Source organism: Trachemys scripta, chromosome 1, assembly GCF_013100865.1.
Source record: "Trachemys scripta elegans isolate TJP31775 chromosome 1, CAS_Tse_1.0, whole genome shotgun sequence".
Classification (NCBI taxonomy): Eukaryota; Metazoa; Chordata; order Testudines; family Emydidae; genus Trachemys; species Trachemys scripta.
Window position 1 is genome coordinate 53,307,061 of NC_048298.1, and position 24,376 is coordinate 53,331,436.

General features: G+C 41.2%; 1 protein-coding gene across 8 annotated transcripts in view; it reads left to right on the forward strand.

The window, feature by feature from the left end:
- Window positions 1-24,376, forward strand: part of PPHLN1 (periphilin 1) — a 130,405-nt gene that overhangs the window by 63,506 nt on the left and 42,523 nt on the right. For all 8 annotated transcript variants that reach the window (XM_034769599.1, XM_034769617.1, XM_034769631.1 and 5 more), the window contains 2 exons: window positions 4,217-4,336; window positions 8,009-8,149. In XM_034769599.1, the coding sequence (XP_034625490.1) occupies window positions 4,217-4,336; window positions 8,009-8,149 (261 nt within the window). The remainder of the gene's footprint in view (window positions 1-4,216; window positions 4,337-8,008; window positions 8,150-24,376) is intronic.

Genomic DNA, 24,376 nt, shown 5'->3' on the forward strand with positions numbered 1-24,376 from the left:
ACACGATATTTAGAGTGAACAGGACCTTAAAGAAAATGGCATCCCCCACAGCTTCTGAGTTCACTTTTTAGACAGTTAAGAAAACTTTCCCTTGAAATACTAAAAGCAATGGAAATCCCGAGCGAAAGACTAACTAGTGTTTTTGAAAAAAGGTGTGAAAGGCGAAAACGGTTAATTGAAAGGACTGATCAGACTTCTGCAGTGCTCTGCCATTCCTTCACACTTATGCAGTTCTTCATGATTTTCAAACTGGTGTGCTAACATTAACTGATTCTCAACACCCCTCTGGGATATGTGAGTGATAGGCTACATCTACACTATACAGCTTTTAGCGACAGGGCTGTGCCGCTAAAAGATGCGCCGTGTAGCCACTGTTTGTTGGCTCTTCTGCCAACAAAAAACTTCCGCCCCCAATGAGCGGTGTTTGCATTGTTGGCAGGAAAGCGCTCTTGCTGACAACACGCTGTTCACACTAGCACTTGTTGCGGCAAAACTCTTGTCTTTCGGGGAGGTGGGGGCTGGTTTTAACACCTCTGAAAGACAAAAGTTTTGTCGTTCAATTGCCAGTGTAGACACAGCCTTAGTCTCTTAACTTTACAGATGTGGGAACTGATATACAGACTATTTAACACCCAAAATGTGCGCAGGTTTAGCTAAAATCATTTTTTTTTTATTTGTTTTATGGACACACTTAAACTAGTTTAAATCTTGTATAAATTGAGTTTGATGCAGTTACAAATGATTAAATGCAAAATTCTGTTAAAATTATGGTATAAGACGACAAATGGAAAATAATTCAAAAGCTAAGTCTTATACTTCATTGTTAAAAATCTAAATTGTGCTTCCAACACACCACTTAAACGCTGTTTGACTTACTTCCTTATTTTTGGCTATATAGTTTTATATTGTTTATTTATGTACATGTGCATATCAGCACATATGCATATTTATATATATAATTTGTTTAGCACATTATTTTTAAGACAGTGGGCCTGCAGGAACAGGTTGGGATAGTATATTTGTTCTCTGTATTGTGGTAGTGCTCAGGACCCCATTATACTAGACTCTATACAGACATAACAAAAAGACCGTCCCTACCCCAAAGATCTTACAGTATAAGTATATAGCAAGATATATAGAGCTCTGTTTAAGCTAACAAAAATGGACTTAAGACTTCTTTTAGATGATAAATTCGCCACCTCTGTAGCTAATTTGCCTCCCCAAAAATAACATCTCAGCTTCTTCCTGGGTTTCGACTTACCCTCGGCATTAGCTGGGACTGTGGAATAGGGCAATGTTTGTACCTGTGTTGCCTTCCTCTTATAACAAGACTATAGGAACTAGGCTGTGAAATCTATTTATGTAACAAAACAGGTTTATTTTTTTTTAATTATGCAGCCTGTTTGAGAAAGGACTTTAGAGTTTTATTTTGCATACTTAAAAAAAAGTTTGGCAATATTCACAGCTCTTGAATTAGAACTTCTTATAAGAACTTCGAAGATTTGTGCTTTACATTCTTTTCTAATTATAAAATAGTATCTAAGTCCTGTTTTTATTAGGAAACTTGACTTGTGTTGGGAAAGTATCAATTAAATGGCAACTCGCACAGATGGCTTCTCTACATGCGGAAAGTTTTTTGGACAGTTAAGGTGATTAGTCAATATGTATAAGTTATAGCATATTACATCCTGTGTGGATGCTTTCATTCAGAAGGAAAATGGTTTTAAATTTAGTTCACTGTAACTTAAACCTCCTTGGATCTTTTTACTTTTGTGTTACACTTAGTGTACTGGCGACTTTCTTTATATATACATTTATTGACTTTTGATTAAGGCTACGATTTTGTCATGGATATTTTTAGTTAAAATCATGGACAGGTCACCGGCAAGAAACAGAAAATCATGGAAGCTGTGACTAAAAACATACCTGACAAAATGGAGAGGGAGGAGGGTCCAGCACCCTGCCCCTCCTCTGCCTGCAGCAACTGGGAGCTGCAGGGACTGGCTGCTTGCGGTGGCTGAGCAGCTGCAAGGGGGGCCCTGCCAGTGGTGGCAGCTGGGGATCTCAGGGGTCCCCACCAGCGCTGGCAGCCAGTCAGTTGCAGGGGTCCCCTGCGGAGGCTGGGCTGCTGTCGGGGTCCCCCACTGCTGGCTTCAGCGGATGTTGCTGAGCATGCTCAGTTCATGCGAGCATGCTCCGTACACCCTAAGTAGCGCATTCAGCCAGATAACATTTTTTCACACTATAGGGCGGCTGGTCAGCTGTGTGGGGCCCCCAGTGTCACAGAGGTCACTGGAAATCACAGATTCCGTTACTTCTGTGACCTTTGTGACATAATGGTAGCCTTACTTATGATTTATAAGAATTAAATTGCATATTTTTGAGCCATATTCTGTTTGTTGTAATCCATGAATATTGATATCCTACGAATTCCTGTTTGTGGGTTGTTGAAATGATATAAATGGTGTGAATCTGAATTTACTTTCATATCATGCAGAGCTGGTTATCATTGACAAATACAAGGGTAAAATTTTATTTTAAAATATTGTCAAGGACTTCAATCAAGGAACGGGAGGAGATTGTAATGGAGCTATGGTACAGGATGTTTTTGGAGACTGAGGAGGAGTCAGGTTGAAAGTGTTCTTTCCTACAAAAAAAAGAATATAGAAAAATCGAGTATCTTGGAAAGATTGGATGTTTGCTCCTGGGGTATGTACAGGAATCTTTGAGCAGCTGGGAAAAATGGATTGGGCTGCTCACTTTATGAGCTAGTGTGCTAGGGGAGGAGGAGGAGATCTATCACCTCCCTTCCCATGCACCTCAGACTCCTCTCTCTTTGCAATGCCTCCTGACTTCTGTAACGATTACATACAAAAGAGAGAACACTGCACCAGTACTCCATGATCCACAGTAGTTTCCAGTTCTTTTCTGAGTTCAACCAAAGCTGTTAACTTTAATTTGTAAAGCCTAACGGGGATTTGATCCTTTTTACTTCAGAGAGCAATTCTATTTCTGTGTGATACCATGGAGTTGAGAACCGAGTCTGTGGGTGTAATCATGAGGAGTCTGGAGATGTAGTCTTATTGTGGGTCCTCATTGTAGAATTTGCTTTGCCTACCATTTCGTCAGATTCTAAATTAATTGACCTTCAAGTCATGGTGTAAGGCACACTTGTTTTCAGTTTGTGGGTTTTTTGGGGGTTTTTTTTTGGTAAGAGTGAGACAAGTAGCAAAACTTCAGAGAATCTAGAAAACTCTTACCATTTATGGACTTTGGTCTTAATTCGTAGTGTAGTTTTTTTTAAAATATAATTATACATACACCCAAAAGTCTTAGATGAACACAATTCTGTAAATAATATGTACATAAAATATACACTAGGTTGAAGCAAGATCTGGGGAGCTAGCTGTTCCTTACTGGGTGTTTCCTGTGTACATGGATGTTTGTAATGGATACCACTCACAATAACAAAACAATCAAGGTCATGCACTTAATAGGAGACCATTTCTAAAACACTATTGATGTGACCATTTCCATTTGAAAAGATAGATTAAAAAGACCTCAAAACATTGGTATCTTGTATTCTACGTTATCCACATTTTCACCTCAAAAATTAGTGGTCTTAATGAAGGCAGTTTTCTGATAACTTAAATAATTTACAGAATAGTCTCCTGATTGCTATAATTAACTTAGAGGCAAGGTGGATGAGATGGTATCTTTTATTGAATCAACTTCTGTTGATGAAAAAGACAAACTAACTTAGATTCCTTTGTGTATTGTATACAATACTTATCCTTTATTTGTATTTAGATTTGTTTATAGCCTTGCAAACCAGACAGAGCAAATCTTACATTTGCTCTAACTTCTCCTTTTTGTATATTTATACATCGCTTTCCTTTGATCTCTTTATCTTTTTAATTTAATTCCAAGGTCTTAAATCAACACTTTTTCATTATTTCTGCTACATAACTTTGCCTAGTTTCCCTTGACCTTAATAAAAGTAAGTCTGAAAAGTTTGCCCTTTTTTTAGTTTAGTAAAATGCATGTTCTTTGGTTTGGGAATTTTTCTAATTCTTCGTCCAATAGACAAACATGACTTCCACGGTTTATTTCCCATTTTGAAAATATTGTTTCTGATTCTGAATAATTGCTTCTTTGAACTTTTCAAGTTATTTTTATATTAAATCTAACCTGTAACATTCATTTTCTTGTATAGGTCTTGGATAAAAGCAGCAGGTTGTCTGAAAAGGAACTTGCAGAGGCTGCAAGCAAATGGGCAGCTGAAAAATCAGAGAAGGCTGATGAAAGCAATTTACCTGAAATTACTGAATATGATGTAAGACTGATACATTCATATATTTATTTTAAAATATTGCAACTTTAACATTTTGCATATCTGCACTTTATGATTTATGAAATATGCAATTCAGCAAAGAGTTGATAGTAGAGCTCCGCCTTTCAGAAAATATTTAATAGGAGGATGCTGTAGTGAGATCTTGTGTTTCTGAGATTTAATTATTTTTGAAAAATTCACATAGTTTGTTAGCATAGTATGAATTAACATTGAACTAAAATAGATACATTGAACTAAAAGACTCCAAACCTGCAGGAAGCCCTGTGCTGGCGGACCCCTGCTCTCTCACTTAAGCTCCTTGCAGGATTGGGTCCTAAATGAGCAAGCAACAAAAATGATTAGGGGTCTGGGGCCCATGACTTACGAGGAGAGGCTGGGGGAACTGGGGTTATTTAGTCTGCAGAAGAGAAGAGTGAGGGGGGATTTGATAGCAGCCTTCAACTACCTGAAGAGCGGGGGGGGGGGGGGTTCCAAAGAGGATGGGGCTTGGCTGTTCTCAGTGGTGGCAGATGACAGAATAAGAAGCAATGATCTGAAGTTGCAGTGGGGGAGGTCTAGGTTGGATATTAGGAAACACTATTTCACTAGGAGGGTGGTGAAGCACTGGAATGGGTTACCTAGGGAGGTGGTGGAATCTCCATCCTTACAGGTTTTTAAGGCCCGGTTTGACAAAGCCCTAGCTGGGATGAGTTAGTTGGTGTTGGTCCTGCTTTGATGACCTCCTGAGTGTCCAACCCTAATCTTCTATGTTTCTATGATCCAAGGGAATTTTGAGAGACAAAATTTGATAATTTGTAGTAGGTTTTCCAGTAATTAATATAAATGAATTAGATTCTACAGTTAGTCATTTTAGAGAAAAATAAAGTAGCACTTACTCTTTATATAAAGTCCTACGTATAATTTGGTTCTTTCCTGCATAGGAAACTTCTGCTCAGAATGTTAAATTCAGATGAGTCCTTCTGTGTAAATACATAGTTAGTATATGTGTGTGTTACATGTATGTGTAAATAATTTGGAAATAAAAAAACAGTCTGTGTATGGTTTCTTGAAATACTCTTCTGTGGTTTTCATACTTCTGGCATTAAAAAGAATTAGATTGAAGGAATAATCCTTTTCTCTTGTAGTTATTGTCATTATTATGATGCACTTAATCTTTCTTCTTACACAGAAATGATTACTATATTAAGTTTGTGTGTTTTATATTTATTATTTAGAATGTTGTTTGTAAAATTGTAGATGTTTTGTACTGGACCATGTGGAAGACTTAGCAGACCCTGAAGCTAACTCAGTGCATCTCCAGGAAGTACGGAGCAAAACATGTCACAGTTCTGCCTCTCTTACCTAGTATTACTTTAGTGAAATAGCAATGTTCACAAAGATTGTAAAGAGGGTGCTTGTGTGTGTATGCAGGTATATAGAGCAGGAGAAGTTACATCACAATACCTACTAGCCCCAGAACTAAGCCTATTTGGCAGATTGAAATATGTTGGGGCCGCAAGCTGTGCTGCCCCTTTGCCTCTGCTCTCCCATCTCCCCAACACTTCTTGGGACTGAAGGCCTTATCTCCTGCTGTGCACCTGTTTCATGCTAGTTCTTCTAGTCCCCTTGCCCTTCCCCCCCATACCAAATATAATGCCCCATCACAAAATAAATCTAGGCCTTCAGATAAACCAATTAATGCTGAGCTACTGGTCACATAGACCTGGATGGCAATTTCTTGTTCCTAACGTTGTTTATTCTGAAGATAAAATGTCCTTTAATAATAATCCATGAAATAGTATAGTACAGTACTGTAAGTCAAATATAATGTCTCCAAAATTCAACTGATTGAGTCAAAGTTTACATCTATCTAGGGTTTAAGGCTGTGCCCAGCACTATAGTATCTGAGCATTTGCATAGTGTACAATATGTATAGTTCACCTTGGGAGGCTGAAAATTTTAACTGGGCAAGTGGGTTGAGTCATGTAAATGAGCCATTGGTCCCCTGCAGGAAAGGAGCAGCAGAGTGGTCCAAGTGTTACTGCTCTTTCAACAAGAGTGGAGGCAGAGAACAGACCAGCAGAAGCTGCTGTTCTTAGAGGAAAACCAAATGACAGACATTTTTCTAAGAGGAGAGGAGGGAAGAGTGAGAGAAGAAGAAACAGAGTGGCATACTGGAGAACTGCTGCGAAGCCAAGGCCTTTCTGCTCATCAGCTCTGTAAAGCAGAAAGAGAGAGAATGGGGGTGTGGGGGGGAGCCAGGTATTTGTTTAACTTAGGATAGAATTTTGCAGGAGACAGAGTTGATCTATTGGTTTGGAAAATGAAAATGTGGGAATGTAAATTAAATAGCTGGGGCGGGGGTTGGGGTTGGGCTGAGGCTTTGAGGGGAGGTATCGCAGCATAGGTACTTTTCACCAAGGTTTATCAGTTTAGTTCTCTGACTATGAGGTATTGAAGAAATTTTCCAAGCCAGGGCTGTGTTTGTTCCCTTATCAAAATATTGGCTAACATTTTGTGCTGCAGAACCTGGGCTCAACAAAATGAGCTATAAACATAACGGCTGCTTTAGATTTTTCCTAATATCGATTTTTTTGGTTTGCGTCTTAATGTTGTTTGAACTATTTTTATTTGAATTAACGTGTTTTTAGCATGCTTAACTCCCTTTCAAATGAATGGGAGACTACATTACAAGATTTAATACAGTAACAGTATTTACTGTGCTTTTTTAATTATCTATATTGTCTCAAGAGTTTTAAACAGGCCCTCAGGACTATGCTAGCTGTTTCTTTTTCTTGTGTTCTTCCTCTTAATTATGATGTCTTATTATTCCCCCGTCGTCTCCCACAATGGACAGTACTTCTGTCAAGCCTTACTAGATTTCTTCATCAATTTTGCATTTATAAAATCTAATCACCCTTTAACAATACTGTTCTGTGAACCCATTTCTATATGATGGTGAATTCAAGTACCTTGCAGTCATTATTTCTCAGCTTCCCTGTTATCCTCACATTCTCAATCATTTCCTTCCTATCAGTACAGAGTAAATTTAGATGGCTTTTTCTAGTTGACGTCTAAACTCCATGGGTCAGGAACAGTCTGTATTTTCCATCTTGGACAACTCCATGCACATTGTTAGTATTTTCATAAGTCATCTTCTAATTAATTTAGGAATCCTCTTGGTGCATGTTTTTATTTGTTTCTCAACAAATATCTAGGTAGTTAAATCCCCCCATCAATATTTATCCTGTACAATTGAATGCCACAAGAGTTCTTCCATGAAGTTTTCAATCCTGTAATCCTGCCTGGTGGCCTGTAGCAGATTCACCACACCCCTCATTGTTGATTTCTAGTTTTGACATTGCTGTTATTATCAGTATCATTTCTCCAACTTCTTTCTCAGACAAAGGGCAAGTAAATGATTCTGATAGGGATGTCCAACATGATCAAGGGACTGATTCACAGAGCATTTTTGAATTTCACTAAAAGTGTAAATTTTCATAAATTAACTATTTGTTGATGTCATATCCATAAGTGTAATTTTTAAATTTCTGTGGTAAAAATTTTGTACTGAGAAATTTCTGAAAAAGAGTGAAATGGTATTTGAGTAATTGTATCAAATAGAACTTAATGCAGCTAGAGCAAAAATGTTAACATTACTTATGTTTTTTTAAGGCGGGGTCCTCAGCTCCATTATATGTTGAACGGACAGAAGAAACAGAGACAAATATAACAGATAGTACAGAATTGTATGAAGACAACCAGATTCTTGGCCGCTCAAAAGCAATTGCAACAAAAACCAAAGAGATTGAACAGGTGAGTATTTTAGCTTCCTTGATGGCAATATGATGGTTTGTTAAGACTTTTGTAGGTGGCTAGAAATATATATAGCATTTTCCCCCCTCCATCCCCTTAAGGCAGAATATTACATTTTTGCCAAATATTTCCCCATATTTCTTAATAGAAAACTTCAGTGATTTTAATATTTCTTTACATAGTTACAAAAAATATGTATTCAGATTTTTTTGGAAGTGGAAGGAAGTGTTCGTATCTATATCAATATAACATATCTCCCTGAAAAAAACCCAAGACCTACCTTAAAAACAGAAAATTTCTACCCTTTTCCATATCTTTATACATAGCTCTTGACTTCCTGTCTCAATAAACAAAATGCAGCTAAGAAAATGGCTGCTTCTTGATGAGTTATTTCATATTCAAATGTTATACATTCAGAGCATTTAATATATTATTACTAATTTAGTCATAGGTTTACATTAGATCAAGTGATCAGAAACTATTTTTTCATTGTCGTTTTCTATAAGATTTAATGTTTAAAAATGTGAGTTTCAACTGCTGACAATTGATTCTCTTTTTTAAAATGTTACATTTGAATCTCAAAGCAGTTTTGTCTTCATCTGAAGATAACTAAGTGTTAGTAGGTTTAGATTTTGCTTTGGCTACAATATTTTATAGCTGGATGAGGAGAAAAATGTCTATCAAGACATATTGTTTTGCTCCACTACTAGCTCCTTTTCTTATCAGTGATGGCTAGTCCTTGTTCTACCCATTGCTTATGGTGCTCAGCCACTTCCTTGTTGAGGAAAAGATGCAGATCAGCCCATCAGTTTTCATTTGTCTTGAAAGGTTAGATGAAGTGTTAGAGTGCTGGCACAGTCACTGTGAGGGATAGAAAAGATGGACAAGCAATCCTTCTCACAGTGCTTAATGGGTAACATTGTAAAACATCCCTCCGATCTTTTCCCCAGGACTTTAGAGAGCACAGTTAAGAAATCATTTTCCACCTGGATTTCTAATAGGTTTCATCTTATTGTCTTATTGTTTGGCCTACTAAGCTGATGTTAGTACACTTGTGTCTACTGAATTGGCACACAAAGGACCAATATCTTCACTGTCAGTCAGTCTGTTCCACTTTTGGTGGAACATTTCCTATGTTTCCTCAGACTTGGTGGTTAAAGCAGTTAGCAAGCACATTTTCCTGCTTCATTTGCTGTAAACAGGTGAAGTCACTGTGACGGGTTCTGTGTTCTTAAAGGTTGCCTGAGCAGCCAGACCTGGAGAGCAGAGCTGGTAGCTATGGCTAGTTCAGCTCTTGCGAGATGGAACTAATTGTTTCTCTGGACTGGGGGGAATCATAAAAAAGAATCAGATACGTCTAGTGGTGTGGGGAGTGAAAGAAGTGCTGCTGTGAAAGCAGAGGAGCTGCTCTCAGGGCTGCTCCTAGCCTAGCAGATTCTGAGCCAAAGTCCAGCTAGGGCAAAGGAGGAACTGCCTGGCTTGAATGAAGGAGGACTGTGCTGAGACCCAGGGATTGTAATCACAGTAAAAACTACTTTTTGTTTTTCCAAAGTGAATTCTTGGCTGAAAGAAACAGCCCTGTGTGGTTTGTGAGCAGTTGGACTAGGTGGAAGGAAGGAGCTGTGCATTTGTGTTGTATTTGGACCTGTGGCCAAAGGAAGCAGACTTATTTTCCTGTATTGAGTCGGGAATGTTTTTTCTTCTTTTTTTGCACCTGACTTAAGTGGGCTGTGACCCCCCCCCAACCCTCAAGGGAGTGTGATGGTTCCATTACACAGTGTCAAAAGCATATACTGAGATATGCCACTCTACCACTACAAATTCCCTTTTGATAACAAGAAATATGGTGTAGAAAAATCATTTAATCAGTAGTCTTGATGAAAAATTACTTAGCTCTCTTTAAGAGGAGAATTTGATTTTTAGACCCCAAAATGCTAATCTTCTATCTCCTGTAGTGTGAATGTGCGCTATTGTTACGGAAAATCACAATAAGTCTCTATTCTATTCTATTCTAATACCGTGCCGCAGTACTAGAGTGCCTTCCAGTACTGCATTAACCAGCATGACTATGTATCTGTTATGTGTTGTTTTTTCTCTCATCCTCTCCCTAGAGGGCAAAGCATGTGCAGTGGAGAGTCTTAGTTTGGTAGTATGTGGTTTTGTTTTGGTTTGTATTGTATGCAAACCTGTTGCTTTGTGTTTATATTAGAGAAGACCAGAAATGTGCCTTGCACTTGGAGTGGTAAGTGATGAGGTTTGTGAAGGTCCTTAGTTCTTGGAGGAATTTATTCCATAGTCTAGGACCACCCCTGGAGAAAGTTCTGTCTCCCACATAGAGGAGCTTTACTCTTATTGTTGAGAGTTCCATTGCACCAGAGGAGCACAATTATTGACAACAGTCTTCACCCCGGAGCTTGAGATGATCGTTTAGATATCCTGGCCCAGGCCATGGAGCACTTTGAGGATAAGGACTGAGATCTTGAACTTCATTAAAAATTCTATGGGAAGTCACTGTAGAGAGTAGAGGACAGATCTGATGTGCTCACAGTAACCTGTGCTAACTGAGGAGACATGCTGCAGGTTCTGTAGTAGTTTGAGTTCTCTAAGTGCTGAAGGCTTCATGCCCAGATATATTGCACTGCTATAGTCCAGCTGAGTGGTGACAAAGATATGAATAACTGAATCCAGGTCTTTGTCCATCAGGAACAGATGAAGTTTCCTAGCCAAGCTGGTAGCAGCATCCACGAGTAGTGCATTCTATGTGAGAGCGTAGCATCAGTAAGCAATCCAACTTCCCTTCTACACTCTGGACTGAAATGAAGAATTGTGGGTGTGTGTCTTTAGCCAATGGAGACTTCACAGCTATTCAGAATATTTTCCTCTGCCCACCAGCATCAACTCTGTTTTGCTCGAGTCCAGCTTCAGCAGCTGTTCTTTATCCATGAGCTGATCTTATCCATGTTGGTGGTAGTGAAGTGGTCATATGCAGTGAACGATAGGCAGAACTGTGTATCATCTGCATATTGCTGGCACCTGAATCCATGTTTTCTGACCAGTTAAGTTAGTGGTTGCAGGTAGATGTTGAAAAGGACTGAAGAGAGAGTTGATCCTTGTGGAACTCCACAAGTGAGATTTGATGATGGAGGTGCACTTTTCCATCTCTACTCATTGGGTGCATCCCTTCAGGAAGGATTCAAACCATTTTAGTGCATTATGCTGGACTCCTGATATCTCTCGCCTGTGAATCAGCAGACTCTCATGGTCAACAGTGTCAAATTCTGCAGAGGTCAAGAAGGGTAAAAATGGATGTCTGCCCTCTCCTCCATTGACAGGAAGAAATCACCGAACAGTGCCACTACAGCAGTTTTGGTTCTTTGTTCTGGCTTAAATTCAGATACTGTTGAGTCTAGAATGTCAGCTTCAGTTAGATGAGCTTGTAGTTGGCCTTTTGCTATCATCTCTGTCAGCTTGCTAGGGAATGGGAGGTTTGACAATGGGCAACAGTTGGCTAGAATGGAAGAGTTTAGGGTGGGTTTCTTCAGTGTTGGTCACACTGTTGCACATTTGATAGAAGTAGGGAAGATTCCTTCTCTGACTGAGGCATTGGCTATTTTGGTTACTAGTGGCTGTGAGTAATGCTTTCTGCCATCTCCTGTTGTCTAGAAGATTCCATCCCTTTCTGGTGGATGAAGACCTGGCTTCAGTTATTCTTGCCTTCATCTTGGCTGGGCAACAGCAATGTGATATGCCAAGGCATGAAACTGTCAGCATTTAAGAAACTCAAACTAGTAAGAAATACTGCAGTGCATCTCCTTAGCAATACGTACTACCATGAGTACATCATACCTTCCCTCCACTCTCTACACTAGCTTTCCATAGAATTTTGAATCAAGTTCAAGGGTCTTGGTCCTTATCTTCAAAGCTGTGTCTGACCTTGGCCCAGGATATCTAAAAGATCATCTAAAGTTCCAAAACAAAGACCACGATCGATAACTTTACTCCTCTGGCACAATGGAACTCTCAACAATAAGAGTAATGCTCAGTGTAGGAGAGGAAATGGGACTGAAGGATGAACTCCCCTGAGAACTGTACCACAAATCTCACCACTTTCCACTTCAAGTGCAAGGCACATTTCTTTGACCTGGCCTTCTCTAATATAAACACCGACCAACAGGTATATTTAACTAATAATAAGTTAAAAATCCCCTATCAAACCAAAACACTCATCAGCATATGCGTCTCCCTTTGGGGAGAGGATGAGAGAACAAGCCTGTGACAGACGTGTAGTCATGTTGCTTAATGTACTGCTGAAAGGTGCTCAAATATGTGATGAGTGTAGTATAAAAACTTATATAGAATAGAATAGTGGCACTAGTTGTTCATAACTCTCTTTCACAAGCCAGGAAAGTTATGGGTCAAGTGGGTTGAGACTCCTTTAGGATATCCAGAACATCTTGATGAGTGAATGTACTGAATTCTGGAAATGCAGGTAGGCATAGTTTTGGTGTGTATAGGCGGAGTGGATCCAATGTGTTTGAAAAGGCTTCCGGAATGTTACATGACACTCTGCAGTTTCTCCCTGGTTGAAACAATCTGTCAGTGTTTACATTTGCATTTAGAATAAAATGATAGGTTATAAACTCTTTTGTGTAAGGACTGTCTTTTTGTTCCGTGTTTGTATAGAGAGTACAGTGGGTCAGTAATTAATGAGTAGGGCTCCTATGTGCTACCGCAATACAAATAATATCTACCTGAATTTTTTAAAATCAGTTAAGGTACATGAAGGATGATGCAACTGCTACCAAACATATTGTAAAATAATTAATTCTCACTTTAAATCAAAAATAAACTAAAAAGAAATCCAAATAACTAAAGGTCAGACAACAGATTCCCAGGTTGTGTAAGTAGTTGTAATGTAAAACTGTATTATTCTTTTCAGCCACTAAGTCAGACCTTATTTAAGCTAACCTCACTCATACTTGGCAGAGCATTAAGGGATCTTACAGCGAACACATTCAGTATGTATCTCTCTGAGAAGTAAGTCCTGTAGCCAGTCCATATCTGGTCAAAAGACTGACCTGCTAGTAGCAGCTCTGCAAGTTACCATTTACAAGAGGTACATGACATGGTGTCAGAAGTAACTTAGTGCCAGAGGAGAACAGAAACAGAAGGACGAGAGCAACAAAGGTTGCAATATCTCATCAACATGCTACTTCTCCATGCCTTAGAGTACTTCAGCTTTGACAGACCTTCACAATGGACAGACTGGAAGCAATATTTTGCAGGGTATCGAATTGCTACAAACTCTTTAAGAAAACTGATTATCTGTAGGTGTGCTCTTTAATTTATGCTATGGGGAAGCAGGCAGAGCTTCTTTAAATCCTTTGACTTCGCTGAAGACAATCATAAAGATGAATATGAAAGGTTCTGGCTAGTTTGATGCATTCTTTAAACCTTAGAGAAATATGGTTTATGAAAGAGCATGTTTTCACCTGAGAATTCTGAATGTTTTATAAGAGCTTTTTGTATGCATTGGCTGAAATGTGATTTTTGGAACTGTAAAACATGAAAATATCAGACCACCTGGTTACTGGTTAATAGATTAAAAAAACTTTCACAGCAGCTACAATTAAAAACCATCTTAACCCTACCCACAACTAGGCAGATAGAAAAGCAGTCAGAATTAGTCAAACAGAAGCAGGAGCAACATGAAAAACCTGAAACTAGCTTAGAAGCTGCAAACAACATGAAGGCTAAAAGTTGTTATAAAACCCCTGAGATAAGCAGGGACCTCCCAGGCTAATAGGGACAAATTCCACCAAAACCTTTCAGCCTACATGCACAAGATGTGTAAAATTTCAGAGCCCACCAAGTCTGTGTTTAGCCAAAGGTTCAAGGTGTAATAAATGGGGGGGAGGGATAGCTCAGTGGTTTGAGCATTGGCCTGCTAAACCCAGGGTTGTGAGTTCAGTCCTTGAGGGGGCCACTTAGGGATCTGAGGCAAAATCAGTACTTGGTCCTGCTAGTGAAGGCAGGGGGCTGGACTTGATGACCTTTCAAGGTCCCTTCCAGTTCTAGGAGATGGGATTTATTTAATTAAATGTACAACATGTGGACATTCTGCAGCTGTTTGCCACAGCAAAGCAGTCAGTGAGTTGGCTAATATTACAGACAAATCAAGAGCCATTGTTCATGGGATCTATCACATGTGATGACACAGAACCTACCTCAGAGTGAAACTGAATATTCATGGCAAGACTACTGGCTTCAAAATTGACTCAGGAACACTCGTCACAGTCATCTCAAAAGGGACTTAGGATAACCTTTAACCCCTTCCAGAGATGAACTCACCTTACACAGCTCTGACTAGCCCTGGAGGTACTCTGAACTTCATAGGCCAGTTCACCAGAGAAACAACTTACACTCTAACTTTATAGCTTTTGTCTTAGGGTATGTCTACACTACGGGATTAATCCGAATTTAGATAATTCGGATTTGAGATACAGGTTGTATAAAGTCGAAATGAGTGCGGCCACACTAGCACAGTAATTCGGTGGTGTGCGTCCAAGTACCGGGGCTAGCGTCGATTTCTGCACCGTTGCACTGTGGGTAGCAAATCCATAGCTATCCCATAGTTCCCGCAGTCTCCCGCGCCCATTGGGATTGTGGGTTAAGATCCCAGTGCCTGATGGGACAAAAAACATCGTCGCAGGTGGTTCTGGGTACAGTCTCACTTCCTCCCTCCCTCCCTCCCTCCCTGCATGAAAGCAACGGACGGCAGACAACCATTTTCGCGCCTTTTTTCTTGGGTGGGTGAACACTGCAGACTCCATACCACGGCAAGCATGGAGCCCGCTGAGGTCAAGACAGCACTCATGAATATTGCAAACACCTCGCGCGTTCTCGTGGAGTTTATGCTCAGCCAGGACCAGAAAAACGAGGAGAGGAGGCAGCGGCGGCGGCAGCATGATGAGGACATGGACACAGACACGGATACAGAATTCAGTGAAACCACAGGCCCCGGTGCTTTGGAGATCATGTTGTTAATGGGGCAGATTCTATCCATGGAACGCCGATTCTGGGCCCGGGAAACAAGCACAGACTGGTGGGACCGCATAGTGTTGCAGGTCTGGGACGATTCCCAGTGGCTGCGGAACTTTCGCATGCGTAAGGGCACTTTCATGGAACTTTGTGACTTGCTGTCCCCTGCCCTGAAACGCCAGAATACCAAGATGAGAGCAGCCCTCACAGTTGAGAAGCGCGTGGCGATAGCCCTGTGGAAGCTTGCAACGCCAGACAGCTACCGGTCAGTCGGGAATCAATTTGGAGTGGGCAAATCTACTGTGGGGGCTGCTGTGATGCAAGTAGCCAAAGCAATCACTCAGGTGCTGCTACGAAAGTTAGTGACTCTGGGAAATGTGCAGGCTATAGTGGATGGTTTTGCTGCAATGGGATTCCCTAACTGTGGTGGGGCAATAGACGGAACCCATATCCCTATCTTGGCACCGGAGCACCAAGCCACCGAGTACATAAACCGCAAGGGGTACTTTTCAATGGTGCTGCAAGCACTTGTGGATCACAAGGGACGTTTCACCAACATCAACGCGGGCTGGGCGGGAAGGGTTCATGACGCTCGCGTCTTCAGGAACACTACTCTGTTTAAAGGGCTGCAGCAAGGGACTTACTTTCCGGACCAGAAAATAACCGTTGGGGATGTTGAAATGCCCATAGTTATTCTTGGGGACCCAGCCTACCCCTTAATGCCATGGCTTATGAAGCCATACACAGGCAGCCTGGACAGGAGTCAGGAGCTGTTTAACTACAGGCTAAGCAAGTGCAGAATGGTGGTAGAATGTGCATTTGGCCGTTTAAAAGGCCGCTGGCGTTCATTATTGACTCGCTCTGACCTCAGCCAAAGAAATCTCCCCATTGTTATTTCTGCTTGCTGTGTGCTCCACAATCTCTGTGAAAGTAAGGGGGAGACCTTTATGGCGGGGTGGGAGGCTGAGGCAAATCGCCTGGCTGCTGATTACGCGCAGCCAGACACCAGGGCGATTAGAAGATCACACCATGAAGCGCTGTGCATCAGAGAAGCTTTGAAAACCAGTTTCATGGCTGGCCAGGCTACCGTGTGAAATATCTGTTTGTTTCTCCTTCATGAATACCCTCCCCCTTTACTGACTGATTTTCTGTAAGGAACCCACCCTGCCCCTTCCCCCAGCTTTCTTTCAAACCAAATAAAGTCACTATCATTTAAAAATCATTTATTCTTTATTAATAGATTAGAAAAAGAGGGAGGGAACCCGGGTGGTATTTGGGAGGAGGATTGCTGGGAAGGAAAAAGCCACAAAGAAAAGGTTAAAAAAATGACAGCCTTTTGCTTGGGCTGTCTACTGGGGTGGAATGGGAAGGTGTACGGAGCCTCCCCCCCCGCGTTCTTACACGTCTGGGTGAGGAGGATACGGAACATGGGGAGGGGGGAGGGTGGAACAGGGGCTGAAGCGGCAGTCTGTTTTCCAGCAGCCGTTCCTGAACCTCCACCAGACGCCGGAGCAGCCCCAGCATTGCATCCTTCATCCTCTGGTCTTCCTGCCGCCATCTCTCATCTCGATCGTCTCTCCTCTCCTCACGTTGGTCCCTCCTGTCCTCACGTTCACTGACTTCTTTCCTATACTTTGAAACTGTTTCCTTCCACTCATTCAGATGAGCTCTGTCACTCCTGCTGGATTGCATAATTTCAGAAAACATGTCCTCCCGCGTCTTCTTCTTACGACGCCTTATCTGTGATAACCTTCGGGATGGAGGAGGGAGGCTTGAGGAATTTGCAGCTGCTGTAGGGAGGGGAAAAAAGAGAGAATTGTTTTAAAAGCTACATTTTGCAGAACAATGCTTATACTCTTTCACGGTGACCAACACTGTTCACATTACATAGCACATGTGATTTCTGTGCAAGGTCGCATTTTGCCTCTTAATGCTGAGTGCCTGTGGCTTTGCTGCTAGAGATCAATCACAGGTCTGGGCAACAGAATTCGGCTTGCATGCGGCCATGGTAAGCTTCAGCGCCGTCCGTGCTTTCCAACATACCAAGCATAGCTTGTAGAGTGCTGCAGAAGCCTGGCCAATCTCAGCCAGTTGGGGGGGGGCAGTGTGGTGGTGCTTGTCTGGGCCCCTTCAGGCAAGTAGAGTGCTGCGGTTTTTCTGTTAACATTCAGCAGCACCAGAAAACAAACTAACCCTGCAGGAAGATCCCTGCAGGCACCAAACTCCCCCCCCCCCCGCCGCCGACCCCCCCCCTCGCCATGAATTCTCTGGGATGATCACAGTACCCTCCCCCCACCGCGTGGCTGGTAACAGGGAAGATCCCTGCTAGCCAAACGCGAAAAACTAACTGCAGGGAAGGATTTATTTTCCGCCACAGGCAAACAGCCCAGTAGGAACGGCCACCTCTGTCCCCTTAATTAAGTTCCCGTATTTCAACCAGGTTACCAGGAGTGATATCACTCTCCTGAGGATTACACAACAAGATAAAGAACGGATGTTGCTTGAATGCCAGCAAACACCGGGACCATACGCTGCCAGGCTTTGTCAGGCAATGATACCAGATTACTTGCTGCAAGCATGGCGTGGTCAAGTGTCCTACCATGGAGGAGGGAATAAGGATGCACTGCCCAGAAACCTTCTGGCAAGGCTTTCGGAGTACCTCCAGGAGAGCTTCATGGAGATGTCCCTGGAGGATTTCCGCTCCATCCCCATACACGTTAACAGACTTTTCCAGTAGCTACAGACTTTTCCAGTAGCTGAACTGACCGCGAATGCAAAGTCAGGCAAAGTAATCATTAAAAACTGTTTGCTTTTAAAACAAGTTTTATATTTTAAAAGGTAAACTCACCTGAGGTCCCTTCCATGGGGTCAGAGTCTTGGGTACTGGCTTGGGAGGCTTGGGAGGGTACTTCAGTCAGGGTGATAAAAAGATCCTGGCTGTTGGGGAGAATGGAGTGCTGTGTGCTCTCTGCAAGCTCATCCTCCTCCTCCTCCTCCTCCTCCTCTACCCCCTCGGCAGAATCCTCAGGCGTCGAGACTATCCCCGACCCAGAATCCACGAACAAAGGTGGGGTAGTGGTGGCAGCCCCCCCTAGAATTGCATGCAGCTCGGCGTAGTAGCGGCATGTCCGTGGCTCTGACCCGGAGCGACCGTTTGCCTCCTTTGTTTTTTGATAGGCTTGTCTGAGCTCCTTGACCTTCACGCGGCACTGCTCAGAGTCCCTATTGTGGCCTCTCTCCATCATGCCCTTGGAAATTTTTTCAAAAGTTTTTGCATTTCGTCTTTTAGAACGAAGTTCTGCAAGCACTGAATCCTCTCCCCATACAGCGATCAGATCCAGTACCTCCCTCACGGTCCATGCTGGTGCTCTTTTTCGATTATCAGCCTGCATGGTTACCTGTGCTGATGAGGTATCTGTGGTCACCTGTGCTCTCCACGCTGGGCAAACAGGAAATGAAGTTCAAATGTTCGCGGGGCTTTTCCTGTCTACCTGGCCAGTGCATCCGAGTTCGGATTGCTGTCCAGAGCGGTCACAATGATGCACTGTGGGATAGCTCCCGGAGGCCAATACCATCGAATTGCGGCCACACTAACCCTAATTCGAATTGCTAAAATCGATTTTGGCGCTACTCCGCTCGTTGGGGTGGAGTACAGAAATCGATTTAAAGGGCCCTTTACATCAAATTAAATGGCGTCGTTGTGTGGACGGTTACAGGGTTAATTCGAATTAAAGCTGATAAATCCGAATTAAAGTCGTAGTGTAGACCAGGCCTTAGTATGCCATCAAAGGACCACAGACTAATAGCCTTCTCAGCCGCAGTGTGGCAGCCATGATGGACATAGTGAGAAAGGTGGAAGAACTGGATGGACTATAGACACAATGCCGAACCAGACAGTGCTCATATCCCTCACAGGATTCCTATACCATTATTTCATAAAGTGGAAACTGAGGTAGAGAATGAAACAGGTTGGCATAAAGGAGAAAATCTCTGAGCCAACAGCTGGTGTGCCCCAATGGTACTGGTTATAAAGAACAATGGAAAAGTACTAAATCTGTATGGATTTTAAAAGACTTAATGAAGCAGTTGTGAAAGAAAAATATATCCTCCCGGCACTGGATGACTTACTCCCCAAAGTGAAAAAAGACTACACCTGTTACAAAAAGCAATCTGGATAGACATGCAACTTCAAGAAGTTCTAAGTTGCTTTAAGGCTGTCTGGCCCAAGTATCTGAAGGACACGAATGGAAAGTCTATACTGGAATAAAAGATCCACACATGGTTGCAGCTAGCTCTGGTCATCTGACTCAGGCTTGTGGGGCTTGGGCTGCGGGGCTGTAAAATTGCTGTGTAGACATATGGGCTCAGGCTAGAGCCTGGGCTCTGGGACCCTCCCCGCATCACAGGATCCCACAGCTCAGGCTTTAGCCTGAGCCCAAATGTCTACACAGCAATTTTACAGCCCCGCAAGCCTGAGTCAGCTGACCCAGGCCAGCCATGGGTGTTTAATTGCTGTGTAGACATACCCTAAGGAAGTGACAAAAGGCTGCTCTGTTGTACATGGACAAATAAGTAAGTCAAATAGACTCATGATTAAAGGTGATTGCACTGCATTTCCAGATGAAATGAGAGGAGGAATCCTAAACCTTATCCATGAAGGTCATCAAGGATTAACAAAATGCTGTGGACAAGCCAACCAGTTAGTGTGGTGTCAAGCATCAGCAAGGACATAAACAATGAAGTATCTACATGTGAACATTGCAGAACTAACAGACTAAGACAGGGATCAGCAACCTTTGTCATGTGGCCTGTCAGGGAAATCCACTGGCGGGCCGGGACAGTTTGTTTACCTGCAGTGTCCACAGATTCGGACGATCGCCGCTCCCACTAGCCACGGTTCACTGTTCCAGACCAGTGGGGGCTGCAGGAAGGGTGGCCAGCACATTCCTCGGCCCACACCACTTCCCGCAGCCCTCATTGGCCTGGAACAGTGAACCATGGCCAGTGGGAGCTGCGATCGGCCGAATCTGTTGATGCTGCAGGTAAACAAACCGGCCCGGCCCCCTTGCAGATTTCCCTTACAGGCCATGTGACAAAGGTTGCCGATCCCTGGACTAACACAACACAAAGAATCCTTAATAACATCATCTCTGCCAGACAGACCTTAGAAGAGACTAGCTGCAGATTTATGCAAATTCTTTGGTATCAATACCTGGTTGTAGAGGACTGTTTTTCCAGGTATATAGAAATAATGATATATAATAATGTTATATATAAAATAATAATTACATGGTGCAGTGTTATCAAGAAACTTAAGTGCACTTTTGCTCATTTCCGTATTCCAGAACAACTCATGATGGACAATAGACCCCAGTTCACTGCAGCAGAATTTGTCATTCCAACAAAATATGATTTTGATCATATTACTAGCAGCCCACATTACCCCCAAACGAATAGAGAGGCTGTGAGAGCTGGACAGAGAGCCAAGAAAATCCTGCAGCAGAATGGGGGGAGGGATAGCTCAGTGGTTTGAGCATTGGCCTGCTAAACCCAGGGTTTTGTGAGTTCAATCCTTGAGGGAGCCATTTAGGGATTTGGAGCAAAAATCTGTCTGGGGATTGATCCTGCTTTGAGCAGGGGGTTGGACTAGATGACCTACTGAAGTCCCTTCCAACCCTGATATTCTATGATTCAATTCTTGCTCTTCTGAGCTACAGATCAATACCTTAGCAGATACTGAATATAATCAACACAACTTCTGATGGGACAGCCACTCAGGTTCTTTTCCAAAGCTGGAACCATAGTTCTATCTCCAGAGTGGCCAGACATAAAGAAGATAGCCAAATCAGATAAAAAGATGAAAAGAGCTTAAGAACACTTTTACATCAGATGTCACTCAGAAAACTGCCTGATCTAGAACCTGGTGACTGGGTTTGTGTCAAACTGGATGGAGAAAAAATATGGACAACTTATAGCTGTTGTAAAGAAAAAGAATTCAGCACCTAGATCATATGTGATCAAGACTGATAGTGAAGAGTGCAACAGTAACTGTCAGCATCTACTGTTTGTTCCTCAGAAAGAACAATCTACAGAGCAAACTCTACAGATGGTGCATGCAGAGCAAGAAGATGATAATAACTCATGAATTCCAACTGACTGCAGCCAGTGTTTGCAACTAATAGACAGACAGCATACCAAATTGTTTACCTGTCCAGGTTGTGTAATTAGAAAAGCCAATACACTTCAAAGACACTTAGACTGATACTTCGAAGATAGCATGAATAGTGTACATTTTGTGAATAGTAGAAATGTAGATCTGAAAGGGGGAGATGTAAAATTGTATTATACTGTTCAGCCACTAGGTGGCACTGTGTGTAGCATACCTTATTTAAGCTAACCTCAGCTATACCTGGCAGAGCATTAAAGGATCTTACAGTGAACACATATAGTGTGTCTCTTTCTGAAAAGTAAGCTCTGTAGCCAGTCCATATCTGGTGCAGAAGCCTGGGCAGCACTCCTGCAACCTACCGTGTACAAAGAAGTACACATGGCAGTCACAGCTGCACTGAAGTCAGTGGCTCTTTGACAATTTACACCAGCTGAGGATCTGCCTGTTGACTTTATAAATATGATTGTCAAGGTTGATAAAAATTTTAGGCCAAAAAACTCATGCTATGTTCAGTCAAATCTAAAGTCAATGACTGACATAATGTTGTACTCGATGTATTTAAATAAATCTAATTTAAACTCTAAAATAAATTATTTTCAGGGTCTTAGTTCACAATGGTCTGAGAATAGTTTAGAGTTTTTGACTGGGGGGGAAAAATCAGTTCTTTTTAAATTGCTTTAGATCTTAGAACTGTCCGATTTCTTAGAAATAAATCTCATTTAAGATGGTTTTAATATTCTACTAAAATATTGTTTTAGTGAGTGGGATATATTTTTATTCTATTGAATAAAATCTTTATTGGTGGTTTTTAAATTAGGTACTGTGAAGAGTTTAGAGTTAGCAAAATATGTCTTAACGAAGTTGTAAAATGACCTGAAGAGCATTTGAGCCATATTTCAGATGAGGGATTTAAGTCTGATTACTTTTTAGTTCAAGAAAATTAAATTCTATGATGTGCTTACATTTTACTTTATCATATTTGTGGATATTATGGACTGGATAATAAAATTATATAAATATATATTTTGAAATATTGATAAACACTGTTTCATTGATTTCTAGACATCCGTTATCTAAAAAAATTGATTTTAAAACCTTGCTCTTTCTATTTAATGTCTGCATAAATACTGAAGCCTCCCCCTCCAAAAAAAAAAAAAAAAGGCTATGAAAACTAAATTTTTCAATCTCTGTGTTGAACTGCTTGTTAATAGTTTAATTTAGGTAAGCTCCTCTGCTGACATTACTGCTAAACGAAATGCATATCTTTGTTTTTGCAGAATAAAATTATATCCCTTAATGTGTAGTTTTAATGTACCTATTTACGCAAAATTGTTTCTGTAGCTAAAATATTTAAATTTTAAAAGTAAAGCATTGGAATTAAGTACACTTCAGGAAAAGAAAAATTGATTTGCTAACCAGGTTACATTGGGTATTTATCAGGAAGCTTTTAAAAGCTATTGGATTACATGTGTTTTGTTCTGGGTTAGTTCAGTCTCTAACATGAATAGCAGTAAAAATATTTCATTTGTTATGGTGAATATTGAATTAAAAAGGAGTTGCTTATTAATCTATGGATTTAGCAGTCTTCACAGTTACATAAAACATGTCGTCTTAATCTAGTATGAAAATAATTTGAGTACCACATTTTAGTGAATTATATCTGGAATACTTGACATTTTATTACAGTGTATCTTACTAGGCAGGGATTATTACAGTACAGCAGTCATTGGAGAGCACAGTGCCACAAAATTTATGAAAAAAAACTTTAATTCTTCTGCAGAGGGATACACCAAGGTGTTAATTTTGAAGATGAATAACCATGGACAATCATGGAAATGTTAACTGAATCTGATTTGCAGAGTAGGATTAGTGTGATGTGCCATTATGCTTGAGGTATTTCTCTTTGCTCCTGATAATGATATCTGATCAGAAGACTTGATCCTCCTGGCCTTTCTGCTGCTTCCCCCTAAACTCTTGTTCCCTTGGCTTATTTCTCCTGGAAGCCCAGATCCAGTCCAAGTCCCCTCTCTCTAAAATTCATTCCCATTCTCAAACTTTCTCTCTTCTGCCAGCATCTTCCAAAGTCCTGACAAATCCCTCCTCACTTACCTCGCAGACCTCAACCAAGAAAAAGAGCAGAATTTTCAAAATATGTATTTTTAATCAGGGATTTTGAGCAATCAAATTTTTGAATTGCTCCACTACAGCTCCGCTCCAGCTCAGGGCATAAAACCTACTGGTTCCTGCTCCGGGCTCCGCTCCAAAGCCCTGTTTTTAATTCTTTGCATGGTACTGTTTCAGCCAGAGCCAGTGCAGAACTGTACTGAGTAACAGCTTGCACTATGTATGGCAGTGAGTAAATTCAGTACTACACAGCAGGGAAACAGGCAACCTGATGCCCACAAGTGAACATAGTGGTAAACACTAAAACCATTATTTCTTAAAATAAAATAAAAAAAAAGAAAGTTAATCAGTCAAATGAAATATTCTTACAGGTATTTTGTGTGTCTGCCCATATTTTAGCCATTTTAAAAACATGTTTTTCCATCATCATGGCCAACAAAATGATCTAATTTATAATTGAGCAGTCACAGAATTTCAAATCTTGAAAATGAAATTGGACTATTTAAATCACAATAAATCATCATTATCATTCATCAGCAAAATGTTTGTGTATCACAGTGTATTTGTGTGATGGAGAGATTTACTGCAGGCATTTAATTCCTGCCTGAAGAAAACATGTAGCTATCAAAAGGTAACTAGTATTATTGTTTATGGTGGGACAAAGAGTTTTAAATAAGTAATGATATGGAATAACACTTTGCACTTCTGTAGCACCTTCCATTTGAGGGTCTCAAAGTGCTTAGAAAAGGTAAATAAAGTTGAAATATTAGGGGCAAAAATTGTAATAATAACACTGGTCTACAATTTTTGAGAAGTCGTCTGCTTCAGAGATAAAATGTGCTATTTATTATGTATTTTGATGTGCTGAATTCAAATATGACAATTAAAACAAC